The sequence below is a fragment of the Mustela erminea genome, chromosome 1 (assembly GCF_009829155.1).
Source record: "Mustela erminea isolate mMusErm1 chromosome 1, mMusErm1.Pri, whole genome shotgun sequence".
Taxonomy (NCBI): domain Eukaryota; kingdom Metazoa; phylum Chordata; class Mammalia; order Carnivora; family Mustelidae; genus Mustela; species Mustela erminea.
Window position 1 is genome coordinate 202,328,561 of NC_045614.1, and position 17,446 is coordinate 202,346,006.

Below are 17,446 nucleotides of genomic sequence, written 5' to 3' on the forward strand. Positions count from 1 at the left end.
ATGACGCCGCTTGTATCAAACGTCTAGAAAAGCAAATCGGTCAAGACATGAAACAGACTGATGTGTTGCGTAGGGTTGGCGGTGAGAACGAGGACGAACCAGACGGGAGGACGAAGCCTTCCGGGTGACGGAAATGTTCCAAGACTGGATTGTGACGACGGTCGCATGATTTGGTAAATTTATTAAAGCTTCTGAGTTATACACTTAAATACTGAAAAATGAGTGGATTTTATATGTAAATTATGCCTCAATGAAGGTATAAAAAGTGCAGTGATCATCAGAAATCTACTTAAGGCAGAGAAAGTAACCCATGGTAAGCTCTAATTTAGCAACAGAGCTGAACTCATCTTACCTCAACAGAAAGTGAGGGGAAGACTCACAATGTTGTAACACGTGTGCACGGACTTTAGAAGTATCTGAATACATTTAAACTCCATCCATCTGTAATTACCCCGTCTAATTCTACGAAGGTCTATCACCATTTGCAAAATAAATGCATAACCTTGAAGAACTGTGACCCAATGGTTCCCTAGTTGCTATGATAACATTTGGTTGTTTACTGTAAACTCAATGCTTGCTTTTATTTCACGGAGACAAAAGAGGAAGTCTATTAGTTCATTCACGTCCCAACATTCTTAACAGGAGCATTAATTAAACAGAAGAAAAAGTCTGAAGATAACTAACACACCATCTACCTCTCAAAGAAGGCACTGCCACTCCCCTCAATAAAGCAGTGTAAAGACAACACAAAAATCATCCAAGTTAAATTTCACAGCAAAAAATAACGTGATACCTCACCAAATGCTGTTCTTCTTTAACGAAATTTCATTCCAACTATTCACTCCGCTAAGATTTAACTAAAACTTTCTACAAGGCAGGCCCTCTGCGCGACAATCCGTAAAAGCCAGTCCTAGCCCTCAGAGCGCTCGTAGTCCAGGTGGTAAAAGAGGCAGCAGGGAGTCGGATAGTAATAAATTCCCACTACGGGGCATCCCACGGAGGTCACCTAAGGCGGCCTCTGCCAGGAGAGACGGCAGCTGCTTGGGCGGGGTCCTGCAGAACAAGGCGGGATGTGCCCAGCAGCATCAACAAGGCATAGAACAGGCTTAAATCAGGACTGCACGTTATCTGACATGAATGGCTGGAAGGCTTGTTAGACCCAAGAGAGTTTAACAAGCACAAGACTTGTGACTCTGAATTTTATTTTTGGTGGGGGAAGGCGGTGGTGGTAGGCTGGAGAGAAATGTCAGACTCTGGCATGAGGCTTCCCTTTTCCCTAAAAGGGGAGATCCAAGTAAACAGGGAGTTACCTCGGACCACCTCTTCCACAGACTCCGTGGTGGTGGTGGTGGTCGTGGCGATGCTGGTGGTTCTCTCCGTGGCCTCTTCGTAGGGTTCTTCCGCCTCTTCCTCCACCTCATCACCATCCTCGTCGTCCTCGTCATCCTCGGCTTCTTCCTCCTCAACGTCAGCCACTTCCTCCTCCTCTGCTACTTCTACTACTTTGTCTTCGCTGGAGCAGGAAATAAAAATAACAGTAACAGTCATTTAAACAAATTTCAGGAAAGAGGGAGGGGGCTCTCTCTATAGCAAAGGATTTTGGTAATTCGAGAGGGACTGTGGCACCAAAGGAAAAACATACACAAGGCTCGAAGCCGGTAGGTCAGAGTATGAATCCCAGCGCAGCAGATCTACAGTGTTCTGGGGTTTGTTTGTTTGTTTTTTAAGATTTTATTTATTTATTTGAGAGACAGAGTGAGGGAGAGAAAGAGCACAAGTGGAGGGGCAGAGGGCAAGGGAGAAGCATGCGCCCTGCTGAGCAGAGAACCGGATGTGGGGCTCGATCCCAGGACGCCAGGATCATGACTTGAACCAAAAGCAGATGCTTAACCGAATGAGACACCCCAGGTGCCCCAATTCTATAGTGTTTTACCCCTGGCCACAGCTCTTCTTAGTTTACATAGTTGCAAAAAGGCTATACCATGATTCCAATTATACAATATTCTGGAAAAGGCAAAAATTATGGAGACTATCGGTTCCCATGGTTCCTGAGGGATCAGGGTGAAAAAAGGAGGGATGAACAGGTAGAGCACAGGGGATTTGTACAGCAGCAGGAAAATTACTCTGTATGACACTCTAACAGTAAACACAGGACACATGCATTGGTCAAAAACCAAATGGAACTGCACAACACAAAGAGTGACCTCTAGTAACTAATGTATTGATACTGATGTATCAGATGTACCATACTCATGAAAATGTTAACAACAGCGGAAATGTGGGCGTGGCCAGGGAGGCGGGGGAGGGGGGAAGGGCATCGCTCTGTACTTCCTGCTCAAATTTTCTGTAAACCTAAAGCTGCTCTAAAAAAATAAAGCCTATTCAGCAGGATAGAGGAAGGAGGATACCCAAACTGAATTCACTGTGTGCGGATGACTTCTCATCCTGCATATGAAGAAACCACACAGCATCTGCATGGTAGATGGTAAAGGTGGAAACTGGGTCAAATATTGCGATTCAAAGTTTCAACTGGATACGGACGAGGAAGAAAAAACTGGGGTAAATAAATCTGTAAGACCGAGCTGTCAGGGATGCCTACTGAAACTACAGAGCTGTGCTCCCTACTCTTCCCTCTTGGGTAAGTGCTGTAGATTATCGAGTATATCAGTGGTTCTCAAATGTCAGCTGCATTTCTAACAACTTCCTGGGTGATCTGATGCTGAAAATTAGGGGATGATACTCTGAGAACCACTGGAACATGCAATGTTGAGAAGAATGGTAACAGTCAGTAAATCACAGTGCAATTGGGAAGGGGATCAGAAATAATACGTAAGGCATTAAATATGTATCTACTGATGCACAGCGTTAAGAAATAAATCAGCACATATGGATGGAGGAAGAGGGGTATGTCTGGGACAAAATGAGAAAGCCCCAGTAAGAGATCCTTGTGGAAATTGTGCACCTGCAGCGCAGACATGGTCGAGAGCATCTGAGAGGTGATAAAGGAAGATAGGGACGCGTTAAACAGTAGAAGCATCTATATCACACACCATCTGGCCAGAAGGGAGAAATCCATGCTTCATCCTTGCTCGGATCACAAAAACAATACAGGCAAAAGCTGTGCAACCGAGCAGAGCCTCTACCATGGGTCTCGTTTGACAGGAAGCACCACCAGAGTAAGACAGAGGGGCTGCCATGCTGACAAGTTTGCATGAAAAAAATAGTGGGGAGTTATTACCCCACAGCTGACTCTCACCTAGGAAAAGCTCGTTGGGCAGTGTGTAGGGAGTCAGATTTCAAACACGCTGGGGAACGAGAACAGTAGGATTCAAGGTGTGGGAAGACAGAAAGGATGAAGGCAAAAGGCTCCCCAAAACTGAGCCAGAAGGACAGCTACAAGTCATTTTGCGGAGGATGAAAAAGAAAAAGGTATGTAAGAAAATGGAATATAGCACCAGAAGAATTCCTTTAATCGATTAATTCATAATTTAAGGAACTTTTATAGATGTTCTATAGATATGTGTCCTGCTTGGCGAGTGGAACACCTTTCTCATTCTGGTTAAATATGAAGCGAGGATAATAACTGAATACATCCAAAGAAGTTGAAGCATGTGGCTAGAGAAAAAGGAGGAACTTACAAGCAGAATAACATTAATCATAATTTATTAGTGTATTAATAAATGACGTGTAATACAGAAGACCTAATCAGTTATTTTAACATTTCCACAAGACCAAGAAGAAAAAGGTAAGAAGGGAAAATGCTGGCACTGATAACCAGTTGATATAAAAACTTCATCTGCTTAAAGATAAATGGGGTGCCATCATTATTAACTGATTACCTGAATTCCTGTACAAAAGTCTCACCGATGCAACATTTCCAAAGAATTCTGAACTTAACGGTTTCTCACTCAGATGCTCCAAATTTTACCTAGTACCCTGCCTCATTTTTCTACAGAACCTCAATGATGTATTACCGTGCACAGAATAATGATCCGATGCGTGCCGCCAGCCAACATATTCTCTTCTGCTTTCAATCAAATTATAGGCACCAATACTATTCAGCTCTAAATTAAATACAAAATTGAGGTAAAGCCAAGGAAAAATCAAACCAAACCAGTATTCTTAAGCCATGAAGTAAGCACGGCCACTTGCAGCGTGAACGGAATGACAGGTCCCAGTATGCGATCTATGTCATCTGGGGATACAACCGCACTGTGCTTCCAGGTGGGACAGTTAAAACAGGGCTGTGGGTACTCCCGGGAGCCTGCCTCAACCTCTCCTGTTATCACCTGACTGTTGCACCCAATGCTCCAGGAAAGTGTTTGTGAAAAGAGCTGTGTTTCTAACATGTGTCTAGCCACACACACACAAAGAGTGCAATATATACCCATCATCCATCACAGCATCTGCCTAAGCAATTTACTCGCATAATAACAAGGAACAGAGATACATAATAGTTCAACTGGCTGAGGAATTAAATTACTTGGCCTACGAGAACTCAGGTCCAGTTCTTATTACCATAGCTTTGATTTCTGGAATTAAATTTAGATGTCCATGAATTCAATTATCTATTTGGACACAATTAAACCAGCAGCTCACAGTTATGTTGTAATGATGCTGCATCTTCCCAAAGAATGCCCAACACACTGGCATTTTGCTGCTAACCTCAGATTTCACAGATAGCAGGGAACACAGAAAGGCGAGAGAGATGGACTTTCCCACCAACTCTTCTACTGCGGGGCAGCTCCATTCAGCGACGTGACTCAGGTGAGCTGTTTTGGAAAGCGGCCTGCAAGGTGCAAGGAAATGCCGAGGAGGGGCCCGCTGAGGGAAGCGTGGGGTTGGGCATCATGATTTCCTTAAAAATAATCAAAGAACTCACAATGACACAATCCCTTAGTGGAACACGGTGGAATATTCGTATCACATTCACACATCTTAGCGTCTGTCAATTTGTAGGAGACAGCTTTTATGGCCTTTAAAGTCCAATAATGAGAAATACTTCTGAAGAATGAGGGGAAAATGCTGATCATCTCAGGAGTATCTGACTTTAATAAGAAGGTTAAAGGGTCAAAGGGACATTTCTAGGAGGAAATAAATTACTGATAATGAAATTTTATGTGTCAGCACGTGAGAGTTTACTCTGATGAAGGATATACTCCATCACAAAGGTGACTCTCCTTGTATTTCTAAATAAAGGCTGACCTTGACAGATTCCACTTGCCCTTGCTTGCCTGATGTTCCCTTCAGATACCAGTTTTAACTCCTTTCTGTTTAAGTCACGCAAAACAATTCACTATTTGCATTCTCTAAAAGAGCTGTATTTACTCTTTCCTAGTGTCTGCTAAGACTGACTTTCTGCTGCCCCTTTGTAGGACAAAGGAGAGGAAGCGACATCCAGGAAGCTGGGATTCCTGTGGTTTAGGTAAACTGGACAAGCACGGGACTCCAACACCGTGGTGATGGGGGTGTGGAGGGGCAGGCGGTGAGAGGAAACCGAACTGCTTTCAATTCCCAAAATGTAAGACCAACCCAGGACCAAAGGGGCAAGCCTCAAGAGGAAGATGCTGACTCACGTATGTTTACCTGTTTACTGAACTAAAAAGGGGAAGAAAGCCTCTCGAAGAGTCAGAAACAGAGAGCAAAGATAAAGCAAATGTTTCAAAAGGTAAACAAACCAAACCGTTTTCCCTTCTGCCCCGGTTCCTGGTACTCCCAGAGTTTAACCTGGAGAGTACAACGACGGAGGAGTCAGTGTGTTCCAGGAGAAAGCACGATCCAAAATACTGCTGTGAAATCAGGAAAGTTAGAAGTTGCCAGAAAACTAAGAAAAGGTAAAAGAATGGAAGCTTAGTCTTCAGGGTTCTGAGCAAAAGATTCAGGAGGGGTAGAGCTAAGTAAGCAAAAGCCAGAGCCTTTCCCACAGAAAGGCACTGTTAGGAATCGGACGCACAACTGGACACGCGGCCCGATGCCATTTATATAAGCTACGAAAACCGGCAGCCTTCCACGCTGCTGCCAGAGCTCACGGGAGGGGCTGCCCATTGGTGATGGGAGTGGGCATCTGTAACTTGGCAGGGGGACAGGACAGGGGGCTGGCCAGGCGGCACCGGGATCTGAGGGTCAGCTCTCTGGCATGTGTTCGGTTTTGAAAACCCACGGAGTTGGGTACTGGGTTAGGTACCCTGCTCTTTATGTAACTCTTTAGGTATTTCTCTTTGCATAAGTTACAGTTCAGGAACGAGGGGTCAAAGGGAGAGGATACTGCTACTGTACTGTTCCACTAATATTCTCACGACTGAGCAAGAATGAGAGCTCTTTAATTGATAAAATTGTATTTTCCGGGACTCCAAATGTGAAAAAAAAAAAAACCAACCAAACAAACAAAAAAAACAAACCCGTACTCCAAACCCCCAATCCCCAAATTATTTAGGTAGAAGGCAAATAATAATAATAATAATAATGGTAATGATAATGACAATGGTATGTAGATATAATAAACTATATATAATTATATATAGTAATTACATATAATAATATATATGAATCTTTTCACTCGTGAAAATTTTTCACTATCTGAAGGGAATATAATTATGTATATATATACACAAGAATATATGTATATAGTTGTACATACATATAAATATACATGTATATATACATGTAACGTGTGTGTATGTGTGTGTGTGTGTATGACTTCTCCAACCATGGCCTCACTAACTAGAGTGAACTGGTTAACTAGTTAATTCTCCAAGTTAATTAATTCATTGATACTTATATTTTATAAATGAATTTGAATTTGAAGCTCATATGGGATTCAATCCACCACATGTTGGTGAAAAAGAAAGTTACCTGCCTTTAATGTTATACTATTAGAATCTCTCCAACCTACAGGTAATAATATCATATAAAAACAGATCCCCACAGATTTCTCTTTAGTAGTCTACTGAGTTTCAGGATAGTCATGCTGACTCAGTCAGTAGGTACTATTAATTTTTCATTTAAAGGATCTCTGAGATTTGATTAGCCTCCTCTCCTGCCTGAAAAATGCGCTGTAGCAGAAACTGTTGATAAGCTACACCAAAGCCATATCTTGACCCCCTGCCCTCAGCCTTTCTTCGACCAGAGAAAAGAAGGCACCAAACCATTCCACCGGTCTCCCTTGGAGAAAAACGAAGGCCAGTGTGACTGCCAAGTCTCTGGATAATCAGACGCTGCCAGACATCTGCTTGGACCTCTAGCTGGGGTTTCTCGGAAGGCTTCATTTTCCAGATGAGAAGGCTCATCACACCGAGTAGTTCAGGAGCCCTTGTTCCTTTGCTCTTTATCTCTCTACTTTCTCCCTAGCAGGGCGAGGGCCATCTGACAAGGTTAATTGATAAACATCCAGATGTAGAAGCTGATAAGGACAGGGAGGTGGACAGATACAAAAAGATCACGTCTCTGCATCACTGCCCCAGCCTGGGGCTCCCTCCTACACTAATGACCAAGGTTTCGGTTATCTGCAGCTAAAGGCATTCCTTGCCACTGGTTCAGATGCTTACCCCAGGTGCCAGCTTCTGGATTCCTGCTTCAGGGAGAGAAGCAGGAGACACCAGAATTCATTCACAAAACTGAGACACCAAAAATCCATGACTCAAGCATTACGGATGAGATATAGACAACCTTAGTCTGAAATGAGAATGTATCATCATTGTTACATATTTAATTGGAATGTCTCTTCTGGGCAAGAGAATCTACACTGATTACTGTATGAGTAACAGACACACTCCCTACTGAATGCTTTAGAAATTTAAAGGGGAAAGTAATTCTGGTGAGCCAGAAGGGTCTGAGCCGGTAGGCCGTGAAAAAGCGGGTGAGGATGAGGGAGGGGTATCCGTGTAACGCACAATCAGGAAGAATGAATACTTAAGCTTGACTATAACAGAATTCAACATGGCATGAATTTTAATAGTGAGGTATGCTAAATTGCAGAGATCAAGTAAATTGCAGAGATCAAGATGTTTTTTCTTTAGTCAATGGATAGTGAAGTATTCGAGTTGAAACAAACGTGTGCCAATTGTTAACGAGCAAAAAAGGGGTCATGCATTAATTTACCACCCACTGAGCCATTCTTTTTTTTTTTTTTTTTTAAGATTTTATTTATTCCTTTGACAAAGAGAGAGAGCACAAGCAGGGCTTGATCCCAGGACTCTGGGAACAAGACTCTGAGCAGAAGACAGACGCTTCACCGACTGAGCCATCCAGGTGCCCCACTGAGCCATTCTATTAAGTGGCTCTCTACGCCACATACTAGCCATTAGGCATCCAACCGACAATATTTGTGGTGCTTTCGCCAAGTGCCAGGTGCTAGTCCAGAGACTAATGATAGACGTGTGAGCAGGACAGAGCCTCTACTTTCCTGGAACATATATTTTAGTGCGTGAGGCACAGTATGAGCAAATAAATAAGAAAAAATAAAGTCAAAAGTATACAGAAAAAGGAAAGGGGGCTAATCTACTAACTGGTGACTGTAACAGATGTGTGGGGAGGGAATGGGGGCAGCACGGAAAATAGGATGGTCAAGGGAAGGCCACCAGGATACAGAAGGCTGAAAGAGTCCAGGTGAGGGGGTCGGTTAGGGCAAGAGGAAGAGCAAATGCAAAGGCTCTGGCCAGAGGTCAGGCTTAGCATGAGGAGGAGAAAGATAATGAGCTTAGGGGGCAGTGGACGAGGGGATGAAGTATAAGGTAAGGTGGTGGAGACAGACAGGAAGGGCGTGACCCAGGAAGGCCACGCTGGTTATGTAAAGAAACAGCAAGTTTACTCACGTTTTAGCAGAAATGACTCAATCAGATTTAAGTTTTAAAGATGGCTCTGGTTGCTGAGTGGAGAGCAGACTTTAGGGAGGCAAGAGTAGAAGCTAGGGCACTGCTCTGGGAGAAACACCCTGGGGAGCAAGGGTCACTCACAGGGCTAACAGCCAAAAGGACAATGATGTCACTGTCCAATAAATATGACAGTATTATGGGGATAACAATTATGAATGGCTAGGAAACCCAAAAAAGTAAGATCTGACCGGACCTGGGATATGCAGTAAGACATCCATGAGGAGGGAGAAGGCCAAGGTTGATAAGGTCTGGGGGCTCAAGACCATTCTCCACAGACAGTGTAGGCAGAACATATGCAAAGGTCCTGTGGTAGGAGGGTGGAAAATGTGAGAGTCTGAAACAGAGTCAGCTGACAAGAACAAAGAGTAACCAAAGAAGTACACTTAATCAATGGCACGGAGCAGATGGCTCATGGTACATTTTTAAACACTCTATAAGCTAAGAGTAGTTTTTACATTTTTAAAAGATTATGATAAGAAAAAAAAAAAAAAGCATGTCACAGAGATGGTATATGGCCTGCAGAGCCTAAAGTGTTTATTATCTGGCCCTTTAAAGAAAGTGTGCTGACTTTTTGCATAGAAGATAGACTATGGGATGAGGTGAGTATGGAAAGAACATACGATTGTGCTTTGTCCTGATTTGAAATGAGATCAAATAAAGCAAAGTGACAGGCCTCTAGGATGTCCAAGTTCTAAAATTCCAGTGCAGAAACGACAGTGATTCCTGCTTCTTGCCTCCTTCGGGGCCAGCAGAACACAGGGTCCAAGGAAACAGGAAATCTTGCAGCATGGTTAAAAATATGAACTCTGGGGCTGCTGGACTTGAATCCTGGCTCTGTGATCTTGAGAAAGTCAGTTAACCTCTCTGTGCCTCCTTCTCTTCATCTATAAAATGGCAAACTTTACAGGAGCTACTTGCATTCATAGGGGTATGAGGAGGCATAAACTGGGATAATATTTGTAATGCACTTAGAACAGCACCTGACCCACCATGAGCACCACAGAAGATGTGACAAAGCAAAGGTCACACACAGCACGTGCACATTCTGTGACATAGAGAATAGCTCAAATTACAGCTATTGAAAATAGCTCAAAAAAAAAAAAAGAAAAAAAGAAAAAATAGCTCAAAAAATACATGTTAAATGAATGAACAATAAGATTATATACTACTGAGATATTCTTCCAGAACACTCTGAATTGGTGTACTCTAAACAATTGCATACAGTCTGATGTTCTTCTTTATGAGAAACATGAAAGGGTCAGATGTTAGGTAGTCCTAGGCCAAGATTTTTAGAGAATACAAAATTACTTAATCTTTAAAGTTAAAAAAAAAAAAATACCCTGTACCAGACTATATTTTCAGAATTCTGGTACCACACGGCACAATGATATTAATAGACTACTACTACAGAAGCCAGTATTAAATTCATGTGTGTATGGGCTACTCAGGTTTTTGCCAATACTAAGAATAAAATTAACTGCATTCACTGAAAGGTGCCAGGCATGAAAGAAAATTGAAGATTATAAAAATGGTGCTTCAGTATGAAATCAACTTCTCTTCAGACTGGCCTATATACTCTGCCGTGTTTGATTTAGTCAAATTCTGAAGGATGTGGCTAAAGTAAGCAGAGATAATAAACCCCAGCCTTGGTGTAAATTAGTAGCACCTGGGTAGAACACGAGACAGACAATTTTTCTTTTCTCCACCATCTCACTAGGTACTCATAACAAGAGTACTTCAGGGGCGCCTGGGTGGCTCAGCTGGTTAAGCGTCTGCCTTCAGTTCAGGTCCTAGGATCGAGTCCCGCATCGGGCTCCCCGCTCAGCGGGGCGTCTGCTTCTCTCTCTGCCCCTCCCCCTTGCACGCTCCCTCAAGCTTGCTCACTCTTCCTCAAATAAATGAAATCTTTGAAACAGTAATATTCCAGCAATTGAGAAAAACAATTTAAGTAACAGCGCTAAGACATGAGACAAATCAAAGGCTGGAGAAGAGTTCCCAGAAAATCGCTGGGGCTTCTTCAGCTATGGCTGGTCTGGGATAGATAAAGGGCTGTTCCAAATCCCGAGCGTTAAGGACCTAAGATGCTGGGATTGATAGTGGATAGAATCTGGGGTGGAAAAATGAGCCATGAAGGGCATTTCTGCAGCTCGGGGAAAATCTGACGGCAGACTCAGTATCTGATAATATTAAAAAATGATTAATTTTGTGGGGAAGATGGTATCATTTGAGCTCTGCAGGAAAATGGTGTGCAGTTTTAGAGATGTAGAAGTATGTAGTATAGTTGCTGCTCGAACTTTAAATCATAAAAAGTCTGCTGAAAGGAGGAAAATGATATTCTGGCAAGACTCAGAAAATATTAAGTTTAGCACATAATTATAGTAAAAAGCTAAATTGCTTTTTTAAAGACTATCTTGGAGGCATGAAGAGCCATATATAATCAAAAGCACTTTTTTTTTCCCTGACAGCTTTATGAATCAACTAGGATGAAGGAGAAGCACCTCAGGTGATAAAAACTTTCAGAGTCATTTAAGGCTCTTGATAAATGAAACCCAATCTTGGTTAATCAGATGCTACACCAGAAAACTTTGAGCACCTTCCTCATACCGAAATATCTGGTGGCTGCCAAGTGCAGGTGCTTGGTATACATTTTGGGCGGAGAGCTGGGGGTATGTGGTCTGTAGCCATTTTACCATATGTGAGTGTGAACCAGGCTCTAAAGGGTCTGTTCCACACTCAGAAGTTATCTCTGGGAAGGAAACACATAAAACTCCCTGCCTTCCTGGCACTTCTAGTCTGCTTGGGGGAGAAGTGATGATCTAAGAAACCAAGGCAAAGATGTCTGAGCACGTTACGGGTGACAAGTACGATGGGAAAATATGGAAGCAGCGAGGCTGGATAAGGTACACTAGAAAGGGGAGTTAGGAGGACTGGTATAATGTTTAAAGAGAATAATAAGAGAACACAGCCCCAAACAGGTGTCATTTCAGCACACATACTGTGCCCAGCGTCATTTTCCGCTGTGTCGACACACACAAGGACTAATCTAAAGCGATAGATGGTCTGGGTACAAAATGGCTGCAAAGCCCTCCAGAAAAGCCAGAAAGCAAGACGGGAAGGAAACTGCCTGTTTCTGGGGGCTTCCCTCTTGCCTCTTGTGAAAAAACCAAGTAGTTCTACCTAGAACTCTGCTTCTCCTTGCACATTGCAAGGAACTATGGCTACACCTTGTCCGGCCCCTGTGTCTCGGGTAGGTAAGGGTCCCACAGATAGATCCGCCCCCATCCTCAGGTGGTAGGAAATGCCATTTAGCCTAAAAACAATCCAAGGCCTCCCTTGCCCCTTTGTTTAAGAGCTTGAAAGAAAGTAATTTATTTTAAATTTTATTTATTTATTTGACAGAGAGAGAGATCACAAGTAGGCAGAGAGGCAGGCAGAGAGAGAGGGGGAAGCAGGCTCCCTGATCAGCAAGGAGCCCGATGCAGGGTTCGATCCCAGGACCCTGAGATCATGCCCTGAGCCAAAGACAGACGCCTAACGACTGAGCCACCCAGATGCCCCAAGAAGTATTTTAAATTGTAGGGAAAGACGGAAACAAAAAGTAAAGGCAAGCGTGGTCTGCTACTACAATGCAGTCTTGGGTCAGCGAGAAGTACAGGGAAGGCATGCTCGGGAGAGGGAGAACTTTTAGTTCCTTCTCCACGAGGGAGCCAATTTTCTTCCTCTTCCAGCAAGCCCACTTCCTTGGCTTATTGAGTTTATTTTTGAAAGCATCTGCAGTTGCGGTCTGAGAAATCTGTAGGTCAAAATATCAAACGCAGACACTGCAAGCACTTCAACACACGTAGAAGGTGCGGGGCCCTAAAGGAACACGGAAGCGCATTACTTTTTAGGTTACATCACTGGTAACAGCTGTTCCGAACATTCTCTCTTTCTCAAGGAAAAATTACACTGTGGTAAACTCCATTTCACTCACTGTCTTGTCTGCCGGGGCCTGCAGAGGGGAAACTGCTGGAATTAAAGGCACATTTTTTTTTTTTTTTAAGACTTTATTTATTTATTTGACAGACAGAGATCACAAGTAGACAGAGAAGCAGGCAGAGAGAGAGAGGGGAAGCAGGCTCTCCACTGAACAGAGAGCCCTATGTGGGGCTCGATCTCAGGACCCTGGGATCATGACCTGAGCCGAAGGCAGAGGCTTTAACCAACTGAGCCACCCAGGCGCCCCTAAAAGCACATTTTTGGAAGCCACCTGCTAGCTGTGGTGTGACCATGGTCAAGTGACTTATCCTGCTGTGACTTAAGTTTATCTTTAAAATGGGATAACCTTACCTCCCTCAGGAGACGCTGTGAGCAATTAATGTATGCCAAGAGCTTAGAAGCACACCCTAAATGCTAATTAGCACGCCTGTCTGCTGGTATTAAACTATGGCTCAAATTTATGCATGACAAATAGGGTTTTTTTTTCCCCTCCCTTTTAGTGGTATACGGTTTTGAAAACGGTGTCGATAAAAGTTATCATTTGTTCTTCACCTACAATATTTTCCCTGGGGTTTACTATTTCAGAAAAGGAAACCTATGAAGACTTACTCTCCATCAGGTACTGCATCTAGTCAAGTCCCAGTTGCTGACCATGGGCCCAGAGTCCTGCAGACATGGACGGGTGAAAAAGCACACACAATGATGTCAGAGCTGTGCACATCTTAACTGTAATAGATTTTTTTTTTTTAAGTCTGTTAACACGGCTTGGGAAGGACGGACGGAGAAGGTTAACAGATGAACTAGGAATCGATGAGTGAACAGACGTCGACAAAGGGGCAATGCAGAGACAGGACCCAGCAAGTGTAACTACAGAAGTGTCCGCAGGCAAGGCAGGTAGCCCCGCGTGGCCTGGAGACAGGAGTGCTGGGAAGTGAGTAAACTGCAGACGCATTACAAAGGACCTTGTATGCCCTCATTCTTCTACTGATTCAGAGCCCGGTAGAGAAATTTTAACAGAAGAGCAGAAAATGAGCTGTACTGCAGTAAGTCTGAGACGGCAGAAGTACAGGTGGGGGAGTCACAGGTGGGTGCGGGAGAAGGCTCTGCAGAAGCCTGGCCGGGGAGGAGGTGGGAGGTGAGAGGTTTGGGAAAAGAACCCAGCAGAACTGGTGACTGGCTGAAAGGGGGCTGGTGACAAGATGAGGGTGACGTGTGGAGATGGAGCAACTGGGTGGAGAGGGGTGACCGGAGGTAACGGGATATAGCAGAAGGACAGATGGCGAAGACAGGAGACGCACACGGTCAGCTTGGACCATGGTGCAAGGCGGTGATACAGAAGCTTCCAGCCTCCAGCTGGAAATAAAGGACGAGAGGGGAACGTGGATGGCTCAGTGGGTTAAGCTCAGGTCACGATCCCGAGTCCTGACATGGGGCCCCGTGTTGGGTTCTCCGCTCAGCAGGGAGTCTGCTTCTCCCTCTCCTGCTGCCGCTCCCCCTGACTGTGCTCTCTCACACTCCCAATCTCTCAAATAAAGAAATAAAATCTTAAAAAAATAAAAAGAAAGAAAGGACTAGAAATCTGAGCCAAAAATATACAGATCTGGGAGGCACTGTTTTTCTATTTCCATTAGTTAAACAGTAATGCACATTTTTGTTGTTTTCTCCTTAAAACTCAAGAGCTACCATTTCTGAAAGACCACAGATAACGGTCCAGAAGAGCCACTCATTTTCTGTATTGCTCATACGTCCTGCTATGATGTCATACGTAACTAGAAACAGAATCCAGCCGGCTGAGGTCTAATTACCCTGTTCTTCCCAGTTTCTCCTCTTTCCCCACAAGGCTAATTCAAGCTGCTTTCCAATTCAGTCATCTGTGTGAAAAATTCTCCAAGGAGGTGTTTTCTGTATTGATTAAAGAGCCTAATCAAGACCATCCTACTACATTTAAAACAATAGCGTATAAAAGTCATTCATTCAACAAATGTTAGTGGATATCAGCTATGCAGCAGGCCTTCTGCCAGACCTGGGGCTCTAGAAGAGAGAAGGATATGATCTCTGCCTTTCAGGGAGAGAAAGAGGATCAGCAGATACAATACTAAAAGGTATAATTCATGTCAGCAAGAAAGAAATCGGCTGCCAAGATAAAGAAGACTGGGAGCAGGGTGTTCTGCAAGGGAATGCATTTTGAGAACATGATGGTGAAGCTGAGGCTACAGAGTAAGAAGAAGCCCAGAAAACTGGGGAAATCATTACAGGGATATTCATTGATTGTGGGGTGAGGAAGACCTGCCATGTTTCGTATGATACAGAGACAGCAGAGGGAGAGACAGGCACAGGGCAAGGTGCAGAGAAGCTGGGTCAAATACATTCCTACTGGAAAAGACCACAAGCTACGTGTTGAGTCACTGTTCCAGTTAACGCCATTCTTGGCATCTCAACAAAAGGGGGTCACTGGGGACGCCTGGGTGGCTCAGTTGGTTAAGCAGCTGCCTTCGGCTCAGGTCATGATCCCAGCGTCCTGGGATCGAGTCCCACATCGGGCTCCTTGCTCAGCGGGGAGCCTGCTTCTCCCTCTGCCTCTGCCTGCCATTCTGTCTGCCTGTGCTCGCTCCCCCACCCCGATAAATAAATAAAATCTTTAAAAAAAAAAAAAGGGGGGGTCACTGCTTTTTCCCTTGTGTATTAGGTTGTTCAGTGTACCGGAGAGCCAGTCGCCCGTCTTAGTCTTGGGAGTTCCAGGGTCAGCTTTATGTACATGTCTATACTCCATGTCCCGGCAGCTGTGTACAGAATGGCTTAAAATGTGTGGAAATGGCTCACGTAGGTCTATAGTGGAGAGCCAACGGGAGCAGAAATCAGAGGTATACTGCAGGAACTCCGGCAAGAAACAATGGTACTAGGATTGTACTAGAAAAGATGGAGACAAGTGCATGAATCCAGAACGGACAGGATTTGTGGCAAGGGGGACACGGGTCCCAGGTTCGTAGCTGTAATTCCTAAGAGAGGCTGTAGAGCCATGACTAAGACAGAACAGCTTTGAGAGAACCCAAGTGGAGGTGGTGTGTGGGAATTAAGAACTCTTCTCTCGGGCACATTAGGAAACCCTATGCATCTGGCCTTAGTTCTTCAATCTCACCATACAGACCCTCAGGCTTCCCACCTGGGGACTAACCCTAACTAGCCAGGGATAACTCAATACAACCAGTATTGTAAAGTCAAAGGTGCAGATTATAGCAATTAAGGAGAATGGACCAGTAAAGGAAGCACTGAAATAACCCAAGGGAGATGACCAGAGGCAGGAATTTAAAAAACAAAACAAACAGAAAACAGTGACATCAGGATGACTAAAAAGAAGCAAAACAAAAAAACTCCAAAGCCTTGTGCAAAGAATGCATAGGGAAGACAGATTGGAAATGAAGACAAACAAGTTATTAAAAAAAAGACTTCCGAGCAAAAGTAAAGATAATTGGTTCTAAGGGCTTATTAACCTTAAGGTGCTTTTTATTGAAATTTTTATCCTATGAATATTTAAGTTCCTGAGCCCAGAAGCATCGGGGTCTGTCTACACTGGTACCTTGATTAGGCAGATAAAGAACTTATGAGGAAACAAATTACCTTATTTGTCAACTATTACCAACGAAGGAGGAAGAGCATACTTAGTCCTATTAAGGGGTCACGGCCAAAGATCACAGATGTTCTAAACATACTACTCCAGACAAAGATATGACATATAGAGTCAATTTACCAATGTGCATGCTGGGAGAGAACATTCCCCACAGGGGAAGAGGTGAGAAAGGCCACCTTGTTATGAATGTTCTGTGCATGGAAGTGCTGCTAAGCATGGATGTCCCAGCGCCAACACCGAGTTGGATATGAAGCTGAGCTGGGTACAGAGATGCGGCGAAGTGTGGTCTCTGCCTTTGGCACCTCTGTGATGGGCGATACTCTCATTAAATCATTCTACGTAAAAAAAATTTTTTTTAAATCTTTTTTTTCTTTAAGATTTTATTTATTTATTTGACAGACAGAGATTACAAGTAGGCAGAGAGGCAGGAAGAGAGAAAGGAGGAAGCAGGCTCCCCGCTGAGCCGAGAGCCTGATGCAGGGCTCGATTCCAGGACCCTGAGATCATGACCTGAGCCGAAGGCAGAGGCCCAAGCCACTGAGCCACCCAGGTGCCCCCCTTTTTAAAAGATGACTTATTCGTCAGAGAGAGAAAGCACAAGCAGGGAGGAGGGGAGGAGTGAGAAGCAGGCTCCCCACTGAGCAGGGAGCTCCATCCCAGGACCCCCAGATCATGACCTGAGCCTAAGGCAGATGCTCAACCACCTGAGTCACCCAGGCGCCCTCTCATTAAATCACTTTAAATGCAATGCTGCCATCCTATGACTACCCTGCAAACATTTTTGTAAAACCCTGGTGCTTCATTACCATGTCGACATGTGTAGGGCTCTTTGGTTCCAATTTTCCAGCATCAGGAACTATAAAATTCTCCCAAGAAGCAGATGAGGCTAACCAACTACCACTCAAAGGATGTATATACACTCAGAGGGGAACAAATGAACAGCATGTTCCAGAGATAAAAGATTAAAACTTTG

At 44.0% G+C, this 17,446-nt stretch overlaps 1 protein-coding gene across 7 annotated transcripts in view; it reads right to left on the bottom strand.

The window, feature by feature from the left end:
* The window catches only part of APP (amyloid beta precursor protein), a 263,764-nt gene that overhangs the window by 117,237 nt on the left and 129,081 nt on the right, over positions 1-17,446 (bottom strand). For all 7 annotated transcript variants that reach the window (XM_032353260.1, XM_032353250.1, XM_032353243.1 and 4 more), the window contains exon 6: positions 1,311-1,513. In XM_032353260.1, coding sequence (XP_032209151.1) covers positions 1,311-1,513 — 203 coding nt within the window. The remainder of the gene's footprint in view (positions 1-1,310; positions 1,514-17,446) is intronic.